This window comes from Mus musculus, chromosome X, assembly GCF_000001635.26.
Source record: "Mus musculus strain C57BL/6J chromosome X, GRCm38.p6 C57BL/6J".
Taxonomy (NCBI): domain Eukaryota; kingdom Metazoa; phylum Chordata; class Mammalia; order Rodentia; family Muridae; genus Mus; species Mus musculus.
In genome coordinates, this window is record NC_000086.7 from 159,873,476 (window position 1) to 159,892,865 (window position 19,390).

General features: G+C 41.3%; 1 protein-coding gene across 18 annotated transcripts in view; it reads left to right on the top strand.

Moving 5' to 3' along the window:
* Sh3kbp1 (SH3-domain kinase binding protein 1) overlaps positions 1 to 19,390 on the top strand; it is a 349,029-nt gene that overhangs the window by 246,584 nt on the left and 83,055 nt on the right. For all 18 annotated transcript variants that reach the window (NR_110969.1, NR_110970.1, XM_006528928.4 and 15 more), the window contains one exon: positions 4,647 to 4,741. Coding sequence is in view for 16 of the 18 variants with exons in the window: in XM_006528928.4 (XP_006528991.1) it covers positions 4,647 to 4,741 (95 nt within the window). In the remaining 2 variants the exon portion in view is untranslated. The remainder of the gene's footprint in view (positions 1 to 4,646; positions 4,742 to 19,390) is intronic.

A 19,390-nucleotide genomic window follows, 5' to 3' on the forward strand; every position in this document is an offset into this window, starting at 1 on the left:
AGACTATCTACATTGATCAAATTAACGAGTTGATGGGAAACACCTGCTTGCAAAAATTCATTTCAGCCCTTTCTTCTTTATCTGTTTGCTACGCATTTAAAACTTAGGGTCTTTTCATGACCACAAGGAATTTAGAGTTATCCTTTTCTTTTAAAACATACTAAATGCCCCTTCTTTTGGAACATTTTTCTGCATGCACACGATCTTGCCATTCTGTGAAACAGGGGAGCAGCACCCCACTATCAAGTGATGTGTATGTTTGTCTTGTCCTTTTGACATTCTTCTCCCCTTCCCTTTATCTAACCATTAGACTGTCAGTTCCATGGAAGGACAGGAAGTTCTTCTTGTGGTCTTAGTTGTATATTATAGGCTCAGGCTCCAGAACTAGTTGGCAGCATCTTATGCATGGTAGTTGGTCAGAAAATATTTGAAGTAGGGAACAGCATGCAGTAGGAGTACTATCACACTTTTGGAGTTAATAGTGATTTTGCATATGTATTTATTTTTGAGCGAGTATCTTAAAGCTACTGAAATGCAAACCAATACGTTTTTATTTTATGACACTGCTCAATGGCTAAAATGCTGCATAAGTAAGGGTAACTTTAAAAGAAATACATCATAATTAAGTATGAGTCTACTGGCTGCCATATTTGCTGAGAAGTGGTTGTGATTGGAGTGTTGAAATGTCATTGCTGGAAAGAACATAAGTCTAACCTATTATGGTACTGTGTGATCTTAGAACATTAGTGATATGCTTTTCAGATCCTAAGTAGGAGCTGGAACAACTCTGTTCTCTAATTAGAAGAGCATTGTTTTGAGTTATTTAAACTTTAAGATTTGGAATACACTTAAATGTGCTTAAGATGTTCTGCTGAAGATAGCTAAACTAACGTCTCATCTCCTTGGTTGGTTTCTGATTTTACACCTGATGGCGTTATATTCATCTGAAGCTACAATGTCATGTAGCTTGATGTCATCTCAGGTCAAGCAGTCCACAAAAATCCAGCTGGAACTGAGCCCAGTTCCAAGTGTCCTGACTCCTGACTCAGAATCTTCTACTACTTTCTGTCGCTTGAGGGTGCCACTACTTCTTAGGCATCACTAAGTGATCATCAGGAAATATGCAAGAACTCTATGCCAGTTCTGGGAATGCACATAGGCAGCCAAGAAGAAACTGCCACACTGGGTATTGCTTGAGCATATATATGACCTCAAAGCTCTCCCACAGTGACACATTTTCTCCTATAAGGCCACACCTACTCCAACAAGGCCACACCCAATAGTGACACTCCCTAGGGACCAAGCATTTCAACACATAATTCGATGGGGACCAAAGCTATTCAAACTACCACAGTCCTATTCTTTTTTTCTCCCAACTTCTCCCAGATATTCCCCATCTCCCTGCCCAGCCCATCCAACTTCATGTCCTTTCTCTCTTTAAAATCAAAACGAAAAATTATTGAGTCTGTTTTGCATTGGTCAACTATTCCTGGACATGTGACTTGTCCTGGAATGTGGTTGATATACACAATGTTATATCATTGAAGAAAACTGATTTTTCCTTTGCCAGTGGGGATCACTTGCAAATTGCTTTCTTGGTTAGTGGTGGGACCCCATGTCTACTTTCCCCCTCTCAGTGCTGGGACACTGTCTGTCTTGAACGTGTGCATGTTCTGTACTTGCTGCCACAGTCTCTGTGAGTTCATATGTGCATAGGTCCTGTTGTGTTTGTCAGACATATTTACTTAGAGTCATCCACTACCTCTGTCTCTTACAATCTTCCTACCTCCTCTTCTTCATAGAGCCCTGAGTCTTGAGAGGAGGCATTTGATAAAACATCTCATTTAAGACTGAATGCTCCCAAGTCTCTTGCTCTCTATACATTGTCTAGTTGTGGGTCTCTGTGTTAATAACCATATGCTGCAAGAAAAGGCTACTTGAATGAAGGTTGAATGAGACATTGATCCATGGATGTACCTGTATGTCATTAGGAGTCATTTTAGAACAATAGTATTTGGGCTTCCCCTAGTGCCAGAGACCTATCTAGTCTCATGTTCTTGACTACTTTAGTAGTGTCATATGGGTTCCATCTGATGGAATGGGTCTTAAATCCAATGATTAATTACTCCCATAACATTTTCTCTACAATCCCATCAGTATATCTTACAGTAAGTCTCTGTTATTAGGTCAAAGGTTTTATAGCAGGACAATAGTGATGATGATATTTCTCCACTGGAAGAATACAAAGTACCTTCCAGCAGCATGAACTCTAGTCAGTAAGGGTCAAAGTTCTAGTTCTGCACCAGTTCAATAAAATAAGTAAGCGTTGTCCTCATCAGTAGGACCGTCCCTTTAGGTTGGGGAAAGCAACCAGTGGCCTTCGCAGGATCCTATGGTATTTGGAGGGGCACATGGCAGGGACCTTTTGGCCAATGACTCAACAAGATGTAATTCATTACTGACACTTAAAGTTTAACTTGGTGGCATGAGATGTCTGGATGGGGCATTGTCTCCTCCATTATATTGAAACTTAAATGTCTTCCATATATGTATATAATTTAGGAAGCTTCTACAGTTCTAGGTTTCCATGTAGTCTTAAAAAAAAAAGATTGGTCCCAGTAGTAGAGTCTTCAACTAGCATACCCTTGGCTCTGTGTTCTATCTATAGCCCTGCAAAGAAAACAAAATGATCAAAGGCAGGCAACTCTTTGCCTTATATCTCTAGGCAACAAAATCTAGCAGTGCCATCTCTAACATTTCCTTTTATACATTTCATTGACTAGAAGATTATGTCTTGCCTCTAAGGGAGTAAGATAGCATTATTTGTCTATAGCCATGACATATTGAATATGCTTCATCTCAGAAGCTAAGCAGGGTTGGTCCTCATGAGTACCTGGATGGATTACTTTCCTGGACAAAACAAACCTGAGCAAATGAGGGTTCTGTCAAGTAGGACCTGACGGGCTGGGAATGGCTGCCAGGAAGTTAATCCATAGTGCTCGATCGCATTCTATTAACCTTTGCACCAAAAGACAGAAAAACATGGCGCGTTCTTTCTTTGATGGTCAAGAGTAACTGATAGTCTTTTAAAAAAATGTCTATGATTTCCATAGAGTTGGGATTTTGCAGGACAGTTCTTCAATAATATTGTATGTTCATGTTTGAAGTTTTGAGGTTGGGAAGTCATATTTCAGTAGCACAGTCAATTGGAAAATTGGTGAAGAATTGTCCTTATCCCATTTAGAGATGCTTAACTTTTCCCCTTCCATTACAACATCTAACTAATTCGGGCTTGGGAAAGTTTTGCTATTTCTAATTAAAGAGAGATGGATAAACTATACTTGGAACAATTTAATTGACACTTAGGCATAGAGTGGTAGGTTAGGATCTAGATGCAGGAAGGAGCCTAAGTCTTAGGAAATATTTGAGAATATTCAAAGAGAACCGTGAGACTTTTGGACTCTGATGGAGAATATAGTAATGTCTGCTCTAGAAGATACTAATTTCCTTGAGTTTTCTGTCTACCTTCTGTCTTGAGTCATGAAAACTTACTTTGCCCAGTCTTCATTTCCCAAATCCATTACAAAGTGTTTCACTGGCTTCTTACCTGATGCTTTTTGATAGAGCTAATTTAAAATCCGTAATATCTACTCAGTAATACTTAAATTGATTTTGAATGGCCAAAGTACTTTTTCTCTCTTCAGTGAGGATTCTTGCTTATAAACAACCCCATCAATGAACAGGTGTGTTTGCACAGAGACCATGAAATGTATATGAATAGGTTCACCCATCCCACACGGATATGCATAAAGTCATTTTGGCAATTTTCATGGACCCTGAACAGTTCTGAGCTAGGTCGTTTGCACATCCTGTATGACTGACTGTGTAGCTTGGTATTCTTATGGGACTCCCAACAGTGGTAGTGTGTGTGGGGGGGGGGTGAGGGATGTCTCTGACTCAGTTTGCCTGGATTGAGGCCCTTTACCTCCTACTGGGTAGCCTCATTCACCTTTGATGAGGGTAAGTGCCTAGTCTTATTGTATTTTGTTATGCCATGTTTGGTGATATACCTGGGAAGCCTGTTCTTTTATTTGAAAATCTGGGGGAGAGGGGAGGTGGGGAAGGGACTGGAAGGAATGGAGAAAAGTATAATAGAAAAAAATGTTTTGGTAGTATTTGTTGGCTACCTGTGGTTGACATTTTTATATACAAATACATGGGTATTTACCTCTTAATACATGGTGTAAAAGGTAATTCCTCATTGTTTTATTTGCTGGGTTGGCTTTATAGCAGATCTAAAGGCCCCCTTTCTGATTTTGTAATACTTGCAACAAAGCAATGAGAAAAAAAAATCAGATAGTTCACATTTCCTTTCTCAAGATAAAGAAAAATCTTTTGCCTTTCTAACTGAGAAAAGCAAATAATCCCAAGGCATGCATGGTATTCTATTATTCCTGAGGGTAAAATGCAGAGATAAATATGCATGAGGCCACCATAAGTGCTCTTAAGTCCCTTTCGGAGGGACTTAACATTCTGTTGAGCATACCTTTTTCTTGAGGTTAATGTGGCAGGGAGTACCTTCAACTGGGTCAGCTCATTAGATGAAACAAACACCTTAAAGGTTGTATTTTCTGCTCTTCTTACAGCCAAGGATTACTGCAAAGTAATATTTCCATATGAGGCACAGAATGATGATGAATTGACAATCAAGGAAGGAGATATAGTGACTCTCATCAATAAGGTAAACAAAGATTTTTCTCCCACCTTCTAAATTGTCAAGTGCTTTGGAGTGTGTATATGCTATAAGCTTTCATTTTAGCCATTTTCTTTTGCTTTGAAAAAGAGTCTTGTTATAACAAGCTGGTTTTAAATTTATCATCCTTTTGCTTTAGCCTCCCAAGTGCAAAGATCACAGACATGGCTATCATGCCTGGATTGTTTTAGACCTTTAACACTCAGTTTTATGGTCTTGAACTTGTGGGAAAATTTTGCATCTTTCTTTTTATTCAGGTGCAGTCCTGGCAAATAAACCTACTTGAGAATCTAATAGATCTCTGTGTACCTCACGAAGGGCCAGCTACATGACCCTGAAGAAGAGTCTGTCCTGAAAGGAATGACCCAGAAGGCAGCTTACTTAAGTGTGGGTTCTGCCTTCGCCAGTGGTCAGACTGAATGGCCTGTATCATCAGGGACTCAAGGAGGGGCTCTTAAAAGGCTGGTCATGTCTCACAAGCAGCAAACCCTTAAAGAATGTTTGCTATTCCGATCAAAGACAGACAGAGTGCCTGGGAGAATTTTGCTTGTCTTGTTTGGAGTATAAAGGTTGGATGATTTTATTATCATTTCAGCCAGATTCTTGTAAAAACCCAGAGAGCGGTAAAATCTGTGAGAAGCAAAGCAGTTTGCTAAGGTCTTGACCACACACTGTGTTTCCTTTCATGCAGTGCTACTCACCACACTGGAAGCTAAAAGTCATATTAGTCAAGTGGTTCTTAGAACAAACAGTGCTTTGCTCTGAAGTACAGGGATTTTATGATGGTTGAGTACAATAAGAAGCCAGGCAGTCTTCAAGATGTAGAAAGTAGCTTTGTTTTGTTTTTTGTTTTTTTGTTTTTGAATCCAGGTAAGTAGCTGGAAACATATTAGTTATTCTCTACACACCAGAATGACTTAGAGATTGCCACAGTCACCTGGGCTCTAATGGGATGGGGAAGCATTGTCAGTCTAAAGGATGCGTGATGCAGGGGGCTGGGAAGGGAACAGAAAATTGGAATCAGGAAAGGCCCTGTGGCTGTTAGGAAGAGGGGTGGGGACTGCTGTTGTGTCGCCTGTTGCTACCCCTAGATGCTCATGAAAGAAGCGCTCCAGAGTTCCAGCTATTTAGAAGCTTTTAAACTGTCTAGTGATTATTGTTTTTTCTGTCGTTGTTTTGCTTGTTTGTTTGTTTGTATTTTAGGGAGGACATTGACCCTCTCATGGACAATGTAGTCTGTATGTCGTATGCAGAACAACACTACAGCTAGGCAAACACCTTTGTGGAATAATACATTATCCCCCCTCTAAGAACTCATCTATCTTTTTAACCTGTGAGCTAGCCTCTCCCTGACTTAGTTCAGTGTACGTCTGTGGGTGCTGAATGTGGCAGGAGGAAAGAGAGGAGGAGGGGAGCAGTGTTCTCCTTGCTCCTCTCTGCAAGAGGCAGTTCCTGGTTCTTGCCACCCCCACTCCCCCAAGGAGGCGGCTCTCTTCTACATAGTACATTTCCTATTTTTAATCAGTCCTGTAACCAAACAAATGGGATAAGCAAGTTTTTAACTGGGTGTGAAGCATCATGCAAATACTTTAATAATTAGCACTGATAATTGGTTTTAGTCATGCAGGGAAAGGAATAGAGCACTTTCTTTCCCCTTACACTGACAGAGAATCAGGGATTTAAGGAACTGCCATTCTTTGCAGTAGGGAATGGACTCACTGTCTATATTTCTGTCTTGATTTTAGAGGGAGGAGAAGACTCTTAATAGAAAGCCCAGTGTGTTCATAACATTTATGATGGTTTGGGAAAAGGGAACACCACCTTGGTTTCTCTTTTACCTGAAGATAGCGATTTTCACTTTAAGACTCTAGCCTCCAGGCCTCACCACTGGCGTACATTCTGTCCTGAGTGGGTTCAGCCTCTGATTCAGTCTCATAAAAGGAATCTGATTCGGGCAAGGGAGAGCTTGGTCTGAATAGAAACCGCTAACAGCCTCAGTCTTTTAGTAGGTAACCATGAACAGGTGACTATGTCCTCGGAGGGCTGCACCCGTTTCTCTGGTTTCAAAGGTTAATGCACTTGGAAGTGGTTTGTTAATACAATGTGATGCTTGCTGCCGGATCCTCTTTTACACATTTGTACTCCAGGCTCTCTTCTGACTCGACTTCCTGAGTATGCAAGTGAGCCCAGGCTTGCTTTATTGCCCTGATAAACAGCCTGAGCTTCCTCCTCAGCTCCTGAGAAATGCCCGGAGACAGTAAAGAATAGAGGGATGCTTTCTCCAGCTCCATCACCCATCCTTAGCATCCCAGCACTTTCTTTTTGACACTGCATAACAGGGCTTCATTTGTGACCTCTGGACCAACCAAAGTCTTCAGTGGTTTTCTCTCTTTTATGATAAAATCCAGTCTGGGGACATGACACTTCTTCCCTCAGACATTAGGCTTTGGCACATTAACTTTTGGTACCATTTGTTCCTATCTTACTCTTGTGTCCTCATGCGACTGACCGGGCATGTCCATTCCTGTAGAGATAGTCTCTGACTACCTACTTAATTGTTTTCTCTTTCTTTAGTGTGTGTTTGGACATGCTTATGCTTGTGTGTTGTCTTCTTGATAGCTAATATCAGAGGCAGTCTTAACTCACCCTAATGAAGTACATTATGAGCTTGCTGATTAGCCAAGATCATTTGTGTTTGATCATCTTGTTTGTATTATTATTTTATATAATCTTCTGAGAAAACAGGCCTCTTACTGTCCTCTCCTGAAACTGATGTTATTTTTGTTATAAAATTTATGCCAATCTTGACCTCGAAAAGTGCATGGTAAGATATTAAGTCATATAGGCTTCTAGCTCAGAGAAACCAAGGTTTGACTCCCCGCATCACAGGTTCTGATTATGGCTCATTGGGCATGAGACTTGACCTCTCTGAGCCCTAGTTTCCTCTGCTATTAAGCAAGGGCCTTAAAGCTGACGTCACAGGCCTAGTGTGACTATTCATCAAGACACTGGGCATGAGGCCTGTCTCACAGGAGTGAATCTGCCTATGGGAACCATAATCTTAGCTATTGCCAACTTCCAGTCTGGCGTTTCCTTCTCAAACTTCAGCAAAAGGAACTGTGGGCTCTGGGTTTGTTGTTAAGGATGAATGCTGTGACATTAAGTAGGTAAAGGTGGTTTTAAAACTCCACCTGCAATAGTTAAGGATTCACAGTGAGGAGGTTTCAGCAAGAATTTAGAAAGAAAATACACCACAATTTTTTTTTTGTCTGCTGAAAGTGGGAAAAAAATGAATTCCGTGCCTGTAAAAATGCTGCTGACATTATAGAGAAATTCTTACCTCTTTTTTTAAGTTGATGAGTCACCCAGAAATTCATTTCGATGATTATAAGCTATCATAAAATGAATAGGTTCATCACAACTGGCTAAATATGCATTTTAATGTGCCTATTTATTGTATCTGTGAGTTGAGGTCAAAGATCTGAAGTGTTACTCTCGACATCTCAGTTCCGTTTGCTATTTAAGTCTCCACTGTCCCCACACACAGCGGATGTTCCCTTTGTCAGCCAAGGTGATTTCCTCTGCCCTGCTTTCTGAGCCATGGCAAGAGTCACAGAGCAAGCACCGGCCTCCTTTTCAGCTCTAGATTGTCATTTGCATGGCTTTCTAGAAAAGGAATCAGACACCTTTAGTGGATTTCTGGGAGCCCTCTGTGGTTCCTGAAATAAAGTGCAAAGACCTGAACTATTTGTGTGCCCCTGGATACTAGGATGAGATGTGGACCTGGGTTAGCTTTTAGTTTATTTAGAAAGAAGGCTTGTGGATTTGGGAACATTCCTACTTGTGCAGAACACACCTGTGTTTAGTTTTTTTTTTTTTCTATTCCCTTAAAAATAGCTCCTGCGTCTGTGGTTCTGCCGCCTCCATCCCACTTTCTGATTGATGTTCAGAATATGTTCAGGAAGGGTTAGAGCCTCTGGGTGTGGTTTCTGGTTTTCTTTTTCTTTTCCCTTTTTAAAACTTCTGTCTGTCTGTCTGTCTGTCTCTGTCTCTCTCTGTATCTCTCTGTCTGTCTCTGTTTCTCTGTCTCTGTCTCTCTCTGTCTCTGTCCCTCCCTCCCTCTCTCCAGGGTCTCTCTGTATAACAGTCCTGGCTATCCTGGGACGTACTATGAAGACCAGGCTGGCTTCCAACTCTCAGAGATCAGCCTGCCTCTGCCTCCTGAGTGCCAGAATTAAAGGCCTGTGTCACCACCTACTGGCTTCCTTTTTTAAATTTAGAGTGGCACTTGTGGCACCAGCTAGCCTTAAACTCACTATGCTGCTGAGCCTGCTTTTGAATTCCTGATTCCTTCCCGCTTCTGTTGCTAGAGTGCTGGGTTTACAGGCATGTCCCACACCAGCCTGCCCTGGGTTTTAGAAAGCAAATTTATGGCTCCATAGCAAAAGTAGCTGCTATTGGAGCATGTGCTTTCTGTGACAAGCACCCACTGAGGATAGAGGAAACGCTACTGGAACAATGACTATGTTCTCAATACCTCTGCCCCTCCCTGAATTTAGAAGGAAGTTTTTCCTATGAACCCCTTTGAAAGCAATGCTCATAAAACAACTTGCATGGATAGCCTGTTCCCCATCCATGCACACTTCAATGTTAGAAATCTATTTGAAAACGTCAAAATTGGCATTTAGGAATTCAGTGCTATTGACCAAAGTGGTGGGGATGACAGGAAGGGGATAGAGATAGATGGTGTGAAATATCACTGATGTTCATAGAAGAAAACCAGAATATACCCTAAAGATGAAGGGAGACCCATGGAGGTAGTTGCTGGCACTGCTAACTGCAGAAGTATACAATACTTCCTTGGATCATAAGGATTTTCTTCTGATGCTCAGTGGCAGCAATTTTAATGTACTTATTTTACTTAATTTAACCAATTTAATTAATTTATACCCTATCTTCTTCCCTTTACAACTCTCATTCATCAATTCATTTACTGAAAGACATTTGTGATGTGCCAGAAGTTATACTAGGTGATAGGGTTACAAAGGTGAACACACGTTCCAAACTTGGAGGTTTGCTTTTTTCCTAGTTCCAAATATTTGGAGCTCAGCATACTGTGAAGTTGGAGTCAGAATTAAATGCTAACCCACCAAGCTTCTTTCATTGCTACTTTAATGTGTCTTCATGCCTCCCTTCTTTCTCATGCAAATGTTTGCTTGAACATTTAATACTCTCTAGATGTGCCTGCGGGGCCACAGCCTCTCAGTGCAGGATTCTGGGCAGCCATTAGCAAAAGTTCAGACCCCTCAGCCCTATTCTTTTCTCCTCAGGGGTCTATCCAAAGCTCAGCATCTTGCCTCATCCTCACAGCAGGCACGGGAATCACATAGGATGATGAGTGTCCTTTCCAGGTCACAGAAGAACAAAGACTCAAAGCGTAGAAATGGTTCTTTCAAAAACCTCCCCAGCAAGTTACCAGAAGAACTGGGACAGGCATGTCTTCTGACTCCCTGTCAAATGATCTTGGGATATGGGGATCAGATGGGGTGGTAACTCTGGACGGAGTTTATTTCCTGTGGGTTGTCAGATGTTTGTAGTCGGTGCAGCTCAGCCAGTCCTAGGGATAACTATAATCCACTCACTGAGAAGCAACCAGTGTTGCTTGATAGCCAGAGCTAGCATCTGGAGTTTCCTTTTTAATTAATGGTATTATTATTACTAATCAGAACAGCAATATTACCACGATATTGCCATGTTTCTGACATACTAGAATCTATCACTCTCCAGCTAGCCAGTCAAAAAGAAAGGATGAGCCATTCAGGGCTAATGTCAATTATTTAGAAGATATTTGTATTCATTCTTTGAGACTTTAATACATGTTTTGATCATATTTACTCCAACAACCCTTCCATAATTCACCTCCCTCCCATTTGTGTCATGTTCTAAAATCCCTCAATGCTAATTTTGTACTATCTAAATCTTCTCGGATATATGGACGTTTACCAGAGAGGCAAAGCAAGAGCTACACTTGAGAAAACTGTCTCTCCCTCTTCTAGTTGCTGACAATTGCTAGTAGTCCCACAGCTTGGGGAAGGGCGGGAGGAATTTTGCACGAAACTCCTCTTTGCTGCGATTTGGTCTGGTTTGGGCTCTCACAGGTTTTGTACACACTATTTCTGCTGCTGTGGGTTCATGTGCACAGCCGATATGCTGTGTCCAAAGGATACTGTTTCCTTACAGCCACCCATCACCTCACTATCTTGCACTCTTTCCATCTCCTCTTCCACAAAGATCTCTAAGCCTTGGGAAGGGGGCTGTGGGATGCACTTTCCCTTATGATGGAGAGAATATCTTCTGTAGTGTATGGATGTGGCACCTGTCAATAATAAATAAATATGGCCTGTGGTTTAGTCAGGAAATAGGAGATGGGACATCCAGGAGGCAGAAAGGATTCTGGGATAGTGCAGGGCATGGGGAAATTCACCCAAGAAGAAGTGATGGGATGGACACATGGTACCTGTGGGTAACCAGTCACATGGTAGAATTAGAGTAAATGGGTTATATTAAGTTATGATCTGTTCAGAGAAGAGCCTAGCTATGTGGCCAAGAGATTTGTAAATATATTTTGAGTCTGAGTTTTATTTCTGGGAGCCTGGGGCTGGAAGTAGGAACCACGTCAAACTTCTACACCTATGGATAAATAATTCCAAAGGCCTTAAAAAAAAGACATATGGAAACCTATTACTGTAGAAGCTTCAACACACATACACATTACTATAGAATCTTCTAAAACACACAGATAGAAAGATATACAGAAAGAGAGACAGAGAGAGAGAGAGAACCAGAGACACACACAGAGAGAATTGAGTGTAACAATGCCCCTGCCCCAGAGGATAGCAAATCAAACATCCAGTGCTAGTTATGAGATATTATTTTTTTAAGACAGGGTCTCATGTAGCCTAGGCTCACATCAAACTCATTATGTAGGCAAGGTTGACCTTGATACTCCTTTTACCTCCCAAATGCTGGGGTTATAAGCATGTAACATTAGGTTTGCTTCACATGGCACTGGGGATGAAACCAAGGCCCTTGTGAATGTTAGGCCAGCACTCTACCAACTGTACCACACCCACACTCCCTAATGTCAATTCTTTCTGTGTGTCAAGCAACTCTCCATTTGCTGTCTTCTGCTTTCTTCCCATATAGAGTGTATTTCGGTGGCATTCTTTTATTCTAGGTCTGGGGGTTTTAGCTCTCTGTTTGCTGTTACTATGACAATAAAGACTCTGGGCTTGATCTTTCTGAGTCCTTCAATGATGACATGCTCTAATGTTTTAATGCCTAATGCCTAGTTTCCCCTTCCTCCATCCCTTTTCATTAGCCCATTAATTAACTGAAATGTCTATCTACAGGGAAGATGTTTTCACCCCCCTCCCCGCCTTGCTTCCTACGAGAAGTAAGGTTGCTTTGACAGATGTAAGTAGTCCCGGGAATCTGAGAAAAGATCTTTAGTTTGGTATAAAAAGCCACTCAACTAAATAGATTGCTGGCCTTGACCCTTTCTCTCAGAATTGCCGAGGCTTTTAGCAGAGCTAAAATGCTAGGATTAAAAGAGGGTCCATGGGTGCAGAGTAAATTAGCAGGTGCCACCCTGAAGAAGAGGACGTGCTGGCAGCACCATTAGAAGGGCATGATTTATGAGTGAATGAGGAAGTTAGGTGCAGGTCTGCAATCGTCTGCATTTGCACACATTTGAAAAGCGTCAGTGTTCAGCAAATGATTTGTTTATACCATAGAATATTTTTCCTAACATATGACCCATCTTGTTAGACTGTGTATGCCCTTATCTGAGATGTAAGTCACAATGTATATATCCCTCAAGCATTAAAAACCCAAAGGAACGTCGCTTGTTGCTATCTCTCTGCCTCTTAAAAGTGCCTAGGGTACTGGGATGGAGAAGAGGACCATGATTCTCTAGATGTAGTTCATGGAAACTCTTCTGCACTGTGCTTGTGTAGACGCCCTTTCAGACAGAATTTTAAATGAGATGAAAAGGTAAGGCATGGAGGGGGAGATACTTCTTTTGATTTACTTATAGCGAAAAAACCCATGCCACCGCAAATTAGGGTGGCTCCTAATATAGTCCCTTTCTTTTTATAGTGGCTAAATGAATTTATGGATTACACAAATTCCCAGGTTCGTGTGCCTTCGCTACTTCGCTATATGAAACTGTCTAAAAAGACCTCTAATTATTTGTTCAATCTGATTGCCATACTCCAACGTGCTAATCTTAAATTGCTATAACATCATGAAACACCTCTGCTGTCTATTTCTGTTTTAAATTTTATTTCTCTATGTGTGCGTTCAAGCACATGCACCCATGGAGGGCAGAAAGGATGTTAGAACTTCTGGAGTGCAAGTCACCGTTACTTGTGGTCTGCCTGGGTTGGTCCTGGAAACTGAACTCTAGTCCCCTGTGAGAGTGAGAACTGCTCTTGAATACTGTGCCATCTGTCTAGGCCAAGCTATAATTATTCTCATCACTTTCTTAATTTTCAAAATTGCATTTATTAAAATAAACAAATAAATTACATTTGCTTATTATTGGTCTATGGGAGGCATGAGTCTGCCTCAGTGTGAGTGTGGTGGTCAGAGGACAATTTGCGGGAGTCATTTCTTTCCTTCTACCCTGTGGGTCCCAGGAATCCAACTCAAGTCATCAAGCTTGGGGGCAAGTTCTTTCATCCACTGGGCCCACGGAGGCATTTTGTTGCCCTTATCCCTGCCATGTTCTCCTAGATGAATACAACCTTGGATAAGCTGCTTGTCTCTCCTTGCCTCGGTTTCTCCATCTGTAAATCATGGGCAATAATAATAACCCCTACCTCCTGGTGTTACAAAGAGAAAATGAATTAAACTGAGGAGTGCTGTGGTTTGAATATATCCCTCCAAGTTCCTGCATTCAAAACTTAATTTCCAGTGCAATAATTGAGAGAAGGGACTTAAAAGAAATGATTAGGGTATGAGGGCCCTGCTTCAGGCTTATGTTAATGCAATTATTGTGGAAATGGATTCATTATTGCCCCAGTAGATTCCTGATAAAAGGATGAGTCCAGGCCCCCCCCCTTTCTCTTGCCTATCCTTTTTTGCCTTTCCATCTTCTACCCTAGGATAACAGTGCAAGATGCAAGCCCTTCAGTCTTTGGTGTCCCATCTTGCCTGTAAGAACTAAATCTGTTCTTTGTCATTGATCCAGTGTCAGACATTATATTATATCAGTACAAAACAGACTAACATAATAGGCAAAGCACTTAGAAAGCCTGGCCAATAGTAACTGCTATATAACCGTTTGCAGCTATTATTTCCTGATGATAAATTGCTAAATGTAATGCTGCATCAGTGTATTTTGAAGGCATTTAAGCTATGCTGCTAATTTAGTCTCCCCACGGGAGTATGAGCAAATGTTTGCTATTCCTTGTCATCCCTGGATATTACCATTCTTTTTGTTCTCTGCTAATATCTTTTAACCTCTGCTAATTTGGCACTCTAAAAATTATCACTGAGCTTGAAATCCTTATGCATCATTTTCCAATTGATTTTTAGAAAATACTCTATGTGCATGCCATTAACTTGTCATTTTTTCATATTACAAATATTTTTTCTTAGTTTATGACTCATGGAGATATTTAAGTAAGAAGTCATTAAAATAAATACCTTTTACACTCACAATTTCCTCATTTTATACTTAACGGTATAGTGAAGTAAAATTTATCATTTTTAAGGTGAGTTTTACTTAAGACTTTTATGTTTGGAGCCCTAGGTGGAGAGAGTATCTGGCGATTAAATGTATTCCCTTTCTGCTTTCCTCAGGGCTTTCAAGGTTCTATTTAAAGCTTCTACCCTTTTGGTATTTCTGATATTGGCATTTAGAGAGCCCCTGGGATTCTTCATGGATTCTTACAAGGATTCTCCTGTCCTAGACGAGGGCTTGGCAAACTTCTGTAAAAGGCCAGAAAGCAAGTATTTTTAGACTTTGTGGGCCATGCAGTCTCTTCAGCAACTGCTACTCTGACACTCTAGAGGAAAAGCAGCCGTAGAGGTAAATGAGTCTGTTTGGTTGAGTTCCAATAACACTTTATGGACATTGAAATTTGGATATCATGTAATTTTCACATTCCTTGAAAATGTATTCTTCTTTTAAAAGAAAAACACATTTAAAAATGTAAAAACTGTTCTTAGCTCTTCTTAGCTTTTGGCCCGTCGGCTGTAATTTGCTGACCTCTGAAAGAGTATCTGGAAGTAGACCCATGAAAATCCAACAGATTAATTTTCAGCAGAAATGCAAAGATACTTTTAAGAGTTTAAATCTTGGTCTAGAAAGGTGGCTCAGTGGATAAAGGCACTTGCCTCTAAGCCTAACAGCTTGAGTCTCATCCCGGGGACCCATATGGTGGAAGCAGAGAACCAGCTCTTGAAGTTGTCCTCTGACTTCCACATCTGTGTAGTGGCATGCTGTGTACACTCACGCACACACATACACACATGCTGCACACTTTTTAAATTTTAAATATTTTCAAAAAATAGTGTTGGCATGAGTAAAACATGAACTTTAATCTAAACTCAACATGCTATGCAAACTTTCATTCAAAATAGATGATAAATCTACACGTGAAATGCAAAACATAGTTATTCATGAACGTGTAGGAGAGTTGTTAGGCCGTCTACACGTACAAAAACAATGTTAAATTGGATGTCAGCAAAAGTGAAATTTTTGCTTCTTCCAAGACATTGTTAAGTGAATTATTGGTGGGTCTGGTTTGACTACATGGGCGTCAGAGTCACAGTGTTCTAGTCTCTGGCCAACTGCATACGTTCTAAGGCCTTGGTTTTATCCCGAGTGTTCCTGAAATTCCTTTGTAGTATAAAGTCATGAATCTCTTACATTGCCCGTTACTGTACCCGTTGCCCTTTCTCCCTCATGGTGAGTGGCAGATGTTGTCACAATCTTCTGGATAAAGGGAGACCCAGCAGAGAGCTGGAGTTTAGCCTAAGATCTATAATTTTCACCCACCGCACTGGCTAAATCATCTAAGTATAGATAAAAAGGCTGTGCACAGTATTTTAGGCCACCAAATAAGCTTTCCAAGTGGGGAAGAAAAAAAAATCTTCCTAAAAGAGATGCAGCTTGATCCCAGTGGAGAATGCTAACAGAAGGCAGGAATTTCCTACTGGCTCCCACAGCTGTCCAGGTGGTTCTGACCTCCAGGGTGAGCTATTTATCCCATCCCTTCCCTGGCTTTTCCTGCTCAATGAGTATAAACACCCCTTTCCAATCTACCATTCTCTTTTCATGTCCTCAAGATGATGGAGCAGCTAAGAAAATCTGTCAAAACGTAAGGAAAGGTGCTGTGGGAAAGGCACTGTCTTTATCAATGTGGCAAAATGATTTTCTGTCACGTCCGCCATCCTTTTAATGGAAGAAAGATGTGCTTTTGAGTGCAGAGGCCATGCATTTCTCTAACTATAAATGAGAATGAAAGCTCAGCACCAGGATGCGCGTCCTTGAGAGGTAAACTGCACTTAGGTGTGTGTTGTAGAGGAAGCACAGATGCCATTGGAAGTCGCTTTGGAGATTGACCGTGCGGCAGTCATCTCCGTGTAAGCTACCAAGCAAAGAGAAAATGAAGAATGTCTGTGAAAACTTACTGTTATGTAAATTCAAATAGTGGCTTTTGTTTAAAGGAGCACAAAGAAATGTGAAAGTGCCCCTAACTGATTTTTTTTTTAATTTTATTTTGTGAATGGCTTACTCACATGCTCTCATGCAGTTTATATTGCTTTCCCTGCTTAAAAAAGTCAGATTACAAAGACATGGGAAAGACGCTGTCATATCAGATCCTTTCCATGTGAGCTCTGGCTTTCAAAGCAACCTCATGGAGAGAGAAAGTATTTTATGGTTATTCAGAAAAAAAGGCTAAAGCATAAATATATTTTGAGAAGACTTAAGATTATATGTTCCTCAGATGAAGTTAATATAATATATATTATTTATTCATTGTCATGTCTCAAAGAAGCCTGGGACAAGTGTCCCTCTGTACCTGTAGCACTTTCCAGCACTTCTCATCCTACCCATACCCTCAATGTTTCCAGCCCAGGGGCTGGACCTCACTTAACCCAAGCTTCTGATTTTTTTATAACACCATCATTTTGACTATATGCTCTCTTGGCTCCTGGTTCCCCTCTTGTCCCTCTCCCTTCTCTTCCTCTCTCACTCTCACCACTCTGTCTCCTCTTGTGGCCCGGTTCAGTCTGCTGGCCATGTTCAGTCTGGACCCTTCCAGATGTCTCTGAATGTTTTCTCCCTCATATATACAATAAACCCTTCTCCTCAACTATACCCAGGAATGGCCATGTCCCCATTTTCATTCCGTTATGTTCCAGCTATAGAGCCAAGCCCTGACAACCCCAGGAGGTGCCCAGTAAGAGCACTGAGCCTGGAGCTGGGCCAACAGGACAGCCTCTGTTAGATGGCTGGTCTCTGAAGAGGCTCCAGGAAGAAGCACCTTTTGAAAGAGAGGGAAGGTAGCTGTTATCACAGAGGCCCTTAGGCCTTCTGCCTTTGATAATCTTCTATTTAAATCCTTAGGCCTTCTTCATTCTGCTCTGTGACTCTTTATGTATGTGGGAGCTCTGGTCTCTCTATGGCAGTGGTTTTCAACCTGTGTGTCATGACCCCTTTGGAAAGCAGATGAGCCTTCACAGGCATCACCTAAAATGATCGGAAAAGACAAATATTTACATCACAATTCATAACAGTAGCAAAATTAGAGTCAGGAAGTAGCAATGAAAATAATTTTATGCTGGGGGGGGGGGGTCACCACAAATGAGTATTAAAGGGTCTCTGCATTAGGAAGGCTGAGAACCACTGTTCTATGGGGACTGAGACTTAGGTTGGGCTTCTTGTCTTCATATCTTGGGGCCCTTAGACTAAAGGTTAAGTTCTGTAGCGTTTCCTAAGCCATGTGCTGTGAACAGGCTGTGAGAGGGTAAGGAAATGATCACCTAGGCCTGCCAAGGTCCATTCAAAGGTGAGTGCAACTTCCCTTCCTCCAGCCCCAGATGATGGCTTCCATCAGCCTTTGGCCTCTAACAACACTATGTTACACATACAGTATCATTTTCTATGTGTGCATCCCCAGAAAAGGGTTGGGTGGTACATTTATTTTCCTCTATTAAGATGTTTAACAGAGGCTCTGCTTTTATCTTAGAGAGTATTTCACCTTCTTTGTTAGAAAATAGAAGAGGAAATACTGTGATAGAACCCTCCCTTGCAATAGCTCAGATTAGGAAAGCTAAAGCTTAGAGCTCTCTTATGCCTCAAATGCAGTTAATTCACTCCAATTAAAGAACCAATCCTTTAAAAAGAATATAGCTTCTGGTTGTATCAACACCAGAGTGAAGGGTATTAAATAAACCTACTCCCTTGCTGTAGAGAACCCAGAAATTTATCAAAATACATAGAGCAGCTGTTTAGAGCCATTGAACAGTATATAATGCAAGGACATGATCTTGGAGCGAAGGGGGCATTGGATTGACTTTTTTCCTGGGGTGTTTTATAAAGTATAGCATGGGGCAGAACCCAAACAAGGAACAGCAGTCTCATGGGACAGAGAGAACAGAAAATGTAATGCAAGCTGTGGAAAAGGCTCAAATCTGCTCAACGCAGCACTGTAGAAAAGTGAGGCATAAAAAGAATTCTAGAAGTTTATGGATCTTGGATCTAGGCTCTCTTTGGATCTTATCCCAATATTATATTAGGCCACACCACAGCTAGACTCCATTAGACTTTGGAGAAAGCAAGAACTTGGAGGACTATGAGCTGCACAGGCATCCCAGAGCTCACCAGTGATCAGAGACATCACAGTTCTGGTCATGCATGGTAGAAAAAGGAGAGATGCTGAACATCTCTAGCATTTAGGTGAGAACCTAGGAAATTCAGGCATAGGAATAAAGCTATCCTGGGCCTAATCTACCAAATCCTCAAACCAAGCTTGGACTGGCCAGGCTGATCACTACGCAACTGACCCTTCATCATCAAACTCAATACTCTTTCTAGGGAGATAACAAAAGCCAGGCTCTTTTGAAACCTGTTATCATAAATAAGCCACCAGGTAAAGAAGCAGCTTTGGTACTGGTAAAGCGACAGAAAAGTAGACCAATGGAATAGAATTGAAAACCCAGAGATGAACCCACACACCTATGGTCACTTGATCTTTGACAAGGGAGCTAAAACCATCCAGTGGAAAAAAGACAGCATTTTCAACAAATGGTGCTGGCACAACTGGCGGTTATCATGTAGAAGACTGCGAATTGATCCATTACTATCTCCTTGTACTAAGGTCAAATCTAAGTGGATTAAGGAACTCCACATAAAACTAGAGACACTGAAACTTATAGAGGAGAAAGTAGGGAAAAGCCTCGAAGATATGGGTACAGGGGAAAAATTCCTGAATAGAACAGCAATGGCTTGTGCTGTAAGATCGAGAATCGATAAGTGGGACCTCATAAAGTTGCAAAGCTTCTGCAAGGCAAAAGACACCGTCAATAAGACAAAAAGACCACCAACAGATTGGGAAA